The sequence below is a fragment of the Elephantulus edwardii genome, unplaced genomic scaffold (assembly GCF_000299155.1).
Source record: "Elephantulus edwardii isolate Elephantulus edwardi_28Jun2011 unplaced genomic scaffold, EleEdw1.0 scaffold00304, whole genome shotgun sequence".
Lineage (NCBI taxonomy): Eukaryota > Metazoa > Chordata > Mammalia > Macroscelidea > Macroscelididae > Elephantulus > Elephantulus edwardii.
In genome coordinates this window covers 2,014,672-2,024,041 of record NW_006400054.1, presented here as the reverse complement: position 1 = coordinate 2,024,041, position 9,370 = coordinate 2,014,672, and the positions used below count along the sequence as shown (strand labels likewise).

Sequence of the window (9,370 nt, the reverse complement as noted above, 5' to 3'; positions counted from 1 at the left end):
AGATCTCTCACCTTGTCCGCATCCACTACCCCCCAGTCAAGGGCAGGTGTGCCATCGGGTTTTGGGGAGGACCGACCCTCTGTATCCCATGTGCTGCCCTCTTTGGTGAGCATTTCGCTCAGCCCTCATCACCCCTGGCACTTGCTCGTTCAGAGCGAGGCTTTGGGACCCCCACCGCCCCCTGGAGACCATACCCAGTGTATTCCCTACCCCGCGCAGCACCTCCCCAGCGCAGCCTTTCCCAGCGCATCCCCTACCCAGCGCAGCCTGCGTTCGCGGGCCTCCTCCAGGCGCTCCTGCAGCTGCGCGCACTCCTGTGCTCGCTGGAGCACCTCGTCCTGCCAGGTGTTCCGCAGCTGCTGCAGCCGCGCCCGTGCCGCCTCCAGCTCCGCCCGCTGGTCGCGCTCCGTGCGTCTCTGCGCCACCAGGGTGTTGGCCAGGCCATCAAAGCGCGCCACCAGCTCAGACACCTCCTGGAACTGGGGGTGGTAGGGATGCCAGGGGAGCTCACATGGGGCAGCAGTCCGCTGCCCTCCTCCTGTCTCCTGGCCTGCTTTGCTCTCCCAGCACCACCTCAGTTTTTAGCTGTAAAATGGGAGCATTCATTACACAGCCCCTGCCCCGCAAGTGGGAACAGATCTGAGATGAGATTCCATTCACCACTTGCCATTAACATCCACCCTTGAGTCATTTAACCAATATTTTTCAGACAACTGGGTCCACCTCCCCCATTTGTGTGATGAGGTGACTTTGTGTAAGAATTAGATTTCTAGGGAGCTCCGGTGGCTGCACTGCAATCCCAAAGGTATGTGGTTTGAATCCACCAGATGCTCTGCTGGAGAAGGAGGGGCAATCTCCTCCTATACCAGTCACACACACAAAATAATAAAATAACAATTAAAAAAAAAGAATTAGATTTCTGAACCTCGATTTCCCCTTCTGTGAAATGAACTTGACAATAACAAGGACACTTCACTAGTCTATAGGAAAGAATCCAGAACATAGTGTTCTAAGTATATAGTTAGGCTTCAAACAGTGAGTCTTCTGCAAGGATCAGAGGAAGACTCATCAACTATCTGTATTATTCAGATGATACAATTTTGCTTGCTGAATGTGAAGGGGACTTTGAAACACTGTTGCAGATGATCAAAGACAACAGATTTCAATATGGATTACATCACAGCATCAAGAAAGCTAACATTCTCACCAGTGGACCAATAGGCAACATAGTAATTAATAGATGGAGAAAAGATAAAAATTGTCAATTATTTTATCCTACTTAGATCGGCAATCAACACTTATGGTAGCTGCAGTCAAGAAATGAAAAGGTAAAAAAAACCCAAAACAACAAAAACAAAACAAAACCAAAAAAAAAAAGGAAAGAAAAGAAATGAAAAGGTATGTTGTTGTACTGGGGAAAATACACTGTCAAAGACCTCTCCAAAATTCTAAAGAGTAATGACGTTAGTTTGAAGATTAAGGTGCACCTGATTCACACCATAATCTCTTCAATTACGTCTTATGCAATAGGTAAGTTTGATAAAAGAAGAATTAATGTAAAACAAACAAAAAAACAAAAAAAACCAAAACAAAACAGAATTAATGTGTTTGAATTGCGGTGCTGGAGAAGAGTACTGAGCACCCCGTGGACCACCAAAAAACCTAACAAGTTTGTCTTGGAGAAAGTACAGCTGGGGGTGCCCCTTAGAGGTAAGGATAGTCAACATCATTTCACATACTTTGGGCATGTGGTCAGGAGAGGTCAGACCATGGATAAAGACGACATCACGCAGGGAAAGGTGGGGGGGTGTCAGATAATGAGAGGAAGGTCCTTGAGGAGGTGGGCTGACAGTAACTGTAACAATAGGCTCAAGTATATGGTAAGAACGGTGCAGGATAGGGCAAGGTTCAGGTTCAGATCTGCTGTTCATCGGGTCCCTAAGAATCAGTCACCTTCGATGGCACGCGGGTTAGTAAGCACTCTAGGAGTGCGCCTGCCCCAAGCCATCCACAACTGCACCTTGTAGCTTTGAACCCCAATGCCTCCTGGCCTGCGCTCACCTCTGGAAGTCGCTCCAGAACCTGTGCGAGTAGGTGAGCGCAGGGCGCCAGGCGCTCCAGTGCGCGCTGCAGCCTTGCGCGCTCCTCCCTCAGCGCCTCCAGTTGCGCGCACAGCCGCTGCGCCTCGGCCTCTTGGCGGTCCGCGCGGTGCCGCTCCTCTTCCGCCCTGCGAAGCACGCGGCTGCGCCGGGCCTCCGAGTCCTGGAGTGCAGGCCGGAGAAGGAGACAGCGGACCTCAGGGGCGGGGCCTCCCCAACACTGGCACTCTTACCATGGTCACTGTGCGGCCAGATTCAGCCAGGAGTATCTCCATGCCACCGTCACTCCTTTTAAATGCTGCAGGGAATGCTGTGGGTACTTCACGCCACTCTCTTTTGCACTCCTTAGCCCACTTCTTTTATTTATATGACCTTTTAGGTTTGGGCTGAGGGTTTTAGGTGTTGACGGAATTGGGCAGTTCCAATCTAGTAGCCCCTCCAGGGGAGAAAGAAGGGTGATCTCTGTTTTGGTCTAGCCTGTAATAGATTTCTAGGCTTGTGTTCCTCTTCACCCATTTGCCCTCCACCGGTTGCTGCCTACCTGCAAGAACTTGTCAAAGCGGGAGAAGGACCCCTTTAGCTCCCCCTTCTTCTGTTCCAGCTGTTCCCGGCGCTGCTGCAGGGCTACCATCCTGGCCTGGAACACCTGGGTGTGGGAAGAGGGGCGTCTTTTTTTTTTTTTTTTTGAGAGGTTTAAGCTAAGTTTGAGGGAGGGACTGAGGTTTGCCACTTAAGTTTGTCCTTCTTGTACTGGGGTGCTCTGGTGGCTTAGCAGTAAGGAATTGGGCTGCAATCTCAAAGGTATACGGTTCGAATCCACTAGCTGCTCCATAGGAGAAAGGTGGGCACTCAACTCTCTTGTGGTCTTCAGTCTCTGAAAACCCGCGGAGGGTCAGCTATAGGTTGGTTCTGACGCTGTGGTACACAGTAACAACAAACCTATTGAACTTGAACTTGCCAGCTGCTCCCCTGGTTAAACCTACCCAAGTCCACAGTCATCAGGATGACGCCCAAGTACCTCCTGTGGCTCCGGCCTTCCAGGGTCCCTGCCCTTCCTTTGGGGGGGCTCACCTTACCCTCTTTGCTTTGACTTGACCATTCTGCTAGATAAGCTATCTTGTCAGTCAGCAATCCTTACAGAACATCACTTCCTCCCGGAAGCCCTCCTTGACTACTCCCATGTGGAGTTCTCGAGCTTTCCTCTGGACTCCCACAGTTCCTGCCCAGTCCTGTCTGCAGTGCCCAGTATACAGTGGGTGCTCCATGCATGCTTATGTGGATCAACGGCGAGTCTCACTTGATTCCCATTCTACAGGCGAGGAAACCAAGGCTCCAGGCATTCTCTCATTGCTCAGTCCCCTATTCCTATTTTATTCGTTCTGGTCACCTCCTTCTGGGCCTGCAGGTCCCTGTCCGCATCCTCCAGTTCCTGCTTCTTCTCCAGTAGCTGCAGCACAGCGGGGCAGGGGGGCATGGTCTGCTCCGGTCTCTCCCTGCAGGGCAGCACGAGAAGGAGGGGGAGGTGAGGGAGGCAGGCAGAGGTGGCCAGCAGGCTGCCAGGAGTCCTTCCCACGTTGGTGCGAATGACTTCACCTCAGCTGGAAGTCAGCTGGGCGCAGGAGCAGGTTAGAGACCTGCGGTATGGGTCCAGCTCCTTTCTAACTCAGTTGAGAAAGTCCGAGGTCCTCTCTGACCCTCAGTGTCTTCTTTGGGACCCACTGAAGCCCAGGAGCGTCGAGAAACCTCCCTCAGCTTTCTGAGGCTGTAAATCTTCATGGGTGGCAACTGCCCATGTGTTTCCCAAGGTTTACTGGACCTGTTGTTCTTCCAGTTTGCAGCCCACTACCTCACACACCACTCCACCAGAACCTCTTTATGAAGTGGGACAATAATTCACGGAAACCAGAATGCTCGGAGGAAGACAGGACTTGGGGAGAGGGGCAGGAAGGGGCTGGGCCTCCCCACTTTCTCCTGCCCTTCTTCCTCCAGCTCTCTCTGCCACCGCACGGCCACTCACCGCTTCACCTTCTCCTGTAAGGCCAGTCGGAAATACTCCTCCCAGGACACAGCCATACCCTTCTCCACTGGGGGAGCCTCCGCACACACTTGGGGGTTAGGAGGGCCTGGGGGCTCTGATGGGGGGCAGGGAGTAGCAGCGTGCTCAGTGATCTCTGTATGCAACCAAGCCTGAGCCGGTTGCCAGGGCAACCACCAACACAACCTTCCGCTTCCTGGCTTAGGGAGAGGGAGGGGCCACCGGGAGGGGAGTGCTGGTTTGGATCCTGAATCAGAACTGGGGTGCAGTGAAGACGATGGGGGTCCCTTGGCTAATCATTGCCTCTCTGGGTGCTCCACACCTGGGCTGGTCCTTGGCTGTCACTCTCAGGAAAGGTCCGCCACATTCTCTCAGCACTTTGAGGTCTGTGTCTGCACTGGGGCCTGTCTTGGATTCATCTCACAGGACGCAAAGCCTAGTTACAGCACGTGCAAGGGTCCCCTCTTTCCACCTGAAGGAAGTTGATGTGAAAGGGACAGGGGATCTGGGTCTGGATGAGGGGCGTGCATGGGGGAGATTGGAGGGAAACTGTGGACATTGTCTCCAGTGTAATCCTGGGAATAGCCCAGCAGGGGGAGCTTTTAGGGACAAATTCTCAGGATGATATAACAAGCACACCTGGGTCTTCCACCTGGACGGTAATAGCATGTGCAAAGGCCCAGGGGCAGAAGAATGTGGTTCCCTCATCAACCAAAAACCATCCCCTTGGCCAAGTGGATTCTAACTCCTACCAACCCTCTATTGGTTTCCAAGGGGGCAAATCGTTAAGGGAGGAGATGGCTTGTCTTTCTCCCAAGGAATGGCTGGTAGATTTGAACCACTGACCATTGGGTTAGCAGGGCAACACTTCGTACACTCAAATGCCTGGAAGTCTGTGTACAGAATTCAAAGACAGCTGGGCCATGTCGAGGCTAAATGGGGCCAGGAAGGGTTGGGTTTGTGCTACAAGTGACAGAGTTAAGTAACTTCCCAAGAATACTGGCTGAGAAGTTAGAGGGCCTGGTGTTTGTACACGACACAGCAATGAGCCCTGGGAACCCCTGCAAACTTAGAGGAGAAGGTCCCTACACTGGCTCAGGAAGTTGGGAGCTACGGTCTTAGCGTTTTCATCCCAAAGACCTCAGTTTTTCCTTCTCTTAAATGGGCTGTTGTCCCCACTCTGTCCTCTAGGGGCCTCCCTGGCCGCTAGCTCAGCCTCCTGACGGTGCTCTGGGTTGGCTGCTGATGACAGAGGGACACAGCTTCTTTCCTGGCCTTGCCCTTGGCCACAAACCCACAGCTTCTGGAAATATCCACTCTCTCCACCCTTCATATCTCACGCCCCAACAACTTCCCTCTTCCTACTTCTCCATTCCAAGGAGGCGGCGGGGCGATCACCTAGGGGAGTCGGGCTGAGGGAGGAAGAAGTAGGGGTGTCGACTGACAGAAGGACACCTGCTTTCTTCCCCAGCCCCAGGAGGAGGGGACGTGTTAGGCCGGGGTCCCTGGCAGCGAGCCCCCTGGGGGGCTGTGGGAAGCCCTGCCTGGCTCTCCCTCTGTGGCCTCCTGTGCCACGTGGCTCCCTGCCCAGAATCTTGCTCACCAACATCACAAACAGGGCTTTGTGTTACTGAGACAAAGAACTGCTCCTCACCCCAACCTGGACCAGGGCAGTTTGCCCTGGATGGATCTTGGCCTCAGAAGGGATGGTGCCCATTTCACAGGCGGGGACACTGAGGTCTAGAGATGGGCAGGTCCGTGGCACCCTCTGGTGATGGGACTGGGTCTCCTGCTTTGCGCATGGAGGTATAAAGGAAGGAAGGAACTCTGGTGATAACAGTGCATAATGTATAGGGCTGCTAGTGGGAAGGCCAGTGGTTCAAACCCACCAGCTGCTCCTTGGGAGAAAGATGGGTGTAGCCTCCTCCCACAAAGACTGGCCACCTCGGACATGCACTTGAGGGTCACTTTGAGTGGAAACAGGGTCAACAGCCGCTGGGTAGAAGGGGCAGGTTGGCATAACTTGAGCGCTCACCCTGGGTGCGGAGAGGAAGGAAGCTGTGCGTACAGCAGTTCTCAAGGGGAAATGAATTCTACGCAGCCGGGCAAGTGTGTCTGAGTTTTACCCCATGTGCAGTGTGGGAGGCTTGGAATGAATCAGACCTTGTCCCTGACATTTAGCAGAAAGACTAGCATGTAAATCATCAAACGACACGGGAACAGGACACCAAGGTTACAGAAAGGGGCTGGCAGGGTGTGCAGGTGTTGGGGGGGGCACCGCTGTAAATGTAGCCCCACACGCACACACCCACACACACACACACATCGGTGACAGCACTCTGAGGCTGTGAGCAGACAGTGACTGACGTTTGCCCAATGTGGAGCCGGGGGGCATCTGACCCCCATAAGCTGGTGGGAACAGGTACCAGCAGCCCCTTCCCTGGACCCCTAGATCTGACCCCCATGTGAGGATAAGAAGTCATCTCCACTTGGTGCCCATGTCCAGTCTCAGGTGGACATCACAGAGGGCAGGGGAGCGGCCTAGCAGGAATGATGCCAGGTGTCTTAAAAGTGTCATCCACAACTCAAGTCCATGAGACAGATGAGACCCTTCCACCAGGACATGCCCCTCCCCCGGTGGGTGACCCCCACCCAGGACCCCCCTTGGGCTCCTCACTGGGACACAGAGCCGAGAGACCTCAGCCCCCTGCACTTCTCAGGTCAGGGCTTCTCAGAACAACAGGAAGTGGATGGACCATGCGTAAAACACTACAGCAGGGTGGCCACAGCCCCGGGCAAATGGCAGGTCAGACACCGGATACCTGACGGTGACAGAACCAGCTCCCTGGAGGCCTGGCTGGCATGGTTGATAACCTTGGCAATTCCCTCTGGGGACGGGTGTTTGGGAATGTGACTTCCTGCTCTGCTCTGGAGACATTTCAAGACAGCTGGGTGGCAGTTTGGGTGGATCCCAGGGGACCATATGTCTAAACTCCAGGTTCCACTGGGGGCCCTGGGGGCGGGGTGAAGCTGAGTGCTTTGCCGAGAGCACCACAAGTCTAGTCAGAAGCCCCCACCCAGGTGTATGAGTGAGTAGGACATCTGTTTTGAAGACACAGCAACCTATACCCCCTAAAACACCCAAAAATAACCCCACAAATCCCAAAACCTCATTGCCATCAAATCGATTCTGACTCACAGAACAGTGTAGGGCAGAGAGATTTTCCAAGGTTGTGATTTTCACAAAAACAGATTTCTTCATTTATCACTGTAACAGCTGGTAGGTTCAAACCTTGTGGTTAGAAGCCTTCATTCTTTACTCACTGCACCACCAGGCCTTCTTACAGCCTTATAAACCCAAACCCATTGTTATTCGCGTTGATTCTGACTTGTGGTGATTGCACATCAGGTGAGTCTTTGTGGGAGGAAACTGCCTGTCTGGCTCTTTAAGAGAAGCTGGTGATTGGAACCACCGACCTCCCAGCAGTGCAGGATGGGATACACTATGCCCCTCCCTTTTGTTTCCTTTTTATTTTCTTGTGGTGAGCCCTTGAATCAGATCCCACTGGCCCAGGAGGAGATTGTCCCTCCCCCCTCCCTCCTTCTCCAGCAGAGCATCTGGGGGATTTGAACCACAAGTCTTCAATATTACAGTGCAGCTTCTTTGCCCCTAAGGCCACCAGAGCTCCCTTTGCACCATGCCCTTTAATAGCTCATGTCCCTGCTCCTCTCCTGGATTGTACATTTACTTAGGAGACCTGTTGTTGTTATCATGTACCGTTGAGTCGTTGAGTCGTTTGCAACTCGTAGCGACCCTATGTACAACAGCCTTAAACCCTGCTCTATCCTGTGCCAATTGCATTGCCTCTGACACACCCATCCCGATTACCCCAGTCACTGAATCAATCCACCTCATAGAGGGTCTTCCCCTCCTGCGCTGTACCTCCACCCTCCCAAGCATGATGTCCCTCCCCAAGGACCTGTCTCTCCTTACAACATGTCCAAAGTATGTCAGACGAAGCCCCAGAATCCTTGCCTCCAAGGGGTAGCCTGGTTTAACCCTCTCCAGGATGAATCTGTTTGTTTTCTTGGCAGTCCATGGAACATTCAATACTCTTCTCCAGCACCACAGCTCAAAGGCATCAATTCTCCTTCTATCCTCCCTAGTCATTGTTATGATGCATAACAAGTGATTACAAAGACCATGACCTGTATCAGGCGCACCTTAGGCTCCAGAGAGACACTGTTGCTCTTGAGTACTTTAGAGAGGTCCCTAACAGCAGACTTTCCCATCGCAATACATTTTTTGATTTCCTAGCTGCTGGTACCAAGACTATTGACTGTGGAGCCAAGCAAACTGAAGCTGTGAACAATCTCAATCTCTTCGTCATCCATCCTGATGCTACCAATTGGTCCAGTGGTGAAAATCGTTGTCTTCTTGACATTAGGGGAGCAGATAAAGATTGATTACTGTGGTAGGGGAGAGGTTTTATCTACCCACCAGTTCCACCAGTGTTCTAGAGCCAACATTGGATAACCTCGGAGCCTTTCATGAAAGGATGTCATAATCCTTTAGCATGCCCTGCTAGACCCACTTCCCGGATGGGGAAACTGAGGCCCAGGTCTCTGAGGGTCTTGGGTACACCAGGCATCAGTGAGTCAGGGAGAGAAGGCCAAGGTTCCAGATCTCTCACCAGCCCGGTGGGGGCACTGGGTGGGGGATCAGGGAAGGAGACTGGGCAGCAGTTGTTGGGGTCTGTCTCTGAGGCTGGGCAGGGTGTGCCTGGTCCCTCCTGCTTGGGTGTTGGTTCCTTCAGTCACTTAGCCGCTGCCCTCCTGTCGGTGCCCAGCCCTGGGTGGACCCAAACGAGTGCAGCTCTGTGCCAGCCCTTCTAACTCCCGCAGGCAGGTGGCCAGCAAACTTAACAGGTAGAAGTAAGTGTGCACAAGTGCCAGCCCCGGGAACAGGCCCTTCCTCTCATTCAAAACTTGCAAAATAAACCCAGTTCAAGGTGTGGGAGCCCAGCTAAAGGGATGAAAAACATCTGTGTAGGGTGAGCGACATCCTGGAGGGCTTCCCAGAGGAGGTGACGTGTGAGCCTTGAAGGACACAGCTCTCAAACTCTCTGCATGAGCGTCTTAGGTATCTGCCACTTCTCGGAGACCTTCATTTTCATTCTCTCTTGAAAGTCTCTCGAAAGAAAGCCCCACGGTTGAGATGATATGTGGTCACTGT

General features: G+C 53.0%; 1 protein-coding gene across 1 annotated transcript in view; it reads right to left on the bottom strand.

Annotated features, from left to right (window-relative positions):
* CCDC42B (coiled-coil domain containing 42B) overlaps nt 1–4,172 on the bottom strand; it is a 5,456-nt gene extending 1,284 nt beyond the window's left edge. Inside the window, exons 1-5 of the mRNA XM_006901014.1 lie at nt 4,117–4,172; nt 3,487–3,592; nt 2,641–2,745; nt 2,062–2,262; nt 258–479 (exon numbers count right to left, since the gene is read on the bottom strand). Coding sequence (XP_006901076.1) covers nt 258–479; nt 2,062–2,262; nt 2,641–2,745; nt 3,487–3,592; nt 4,117–4,172 — 690 coding nt within the window. The remainder of the gene's footprint in view (nt 1–257; nt 480–2,061; nt 2,263–2,640; nt 2,746–3,486; nt 3,593–4,116) is intronic.
* Between the last annotated feature and the right edge of the window lie 5,198 nt (nt 4,173–9,370).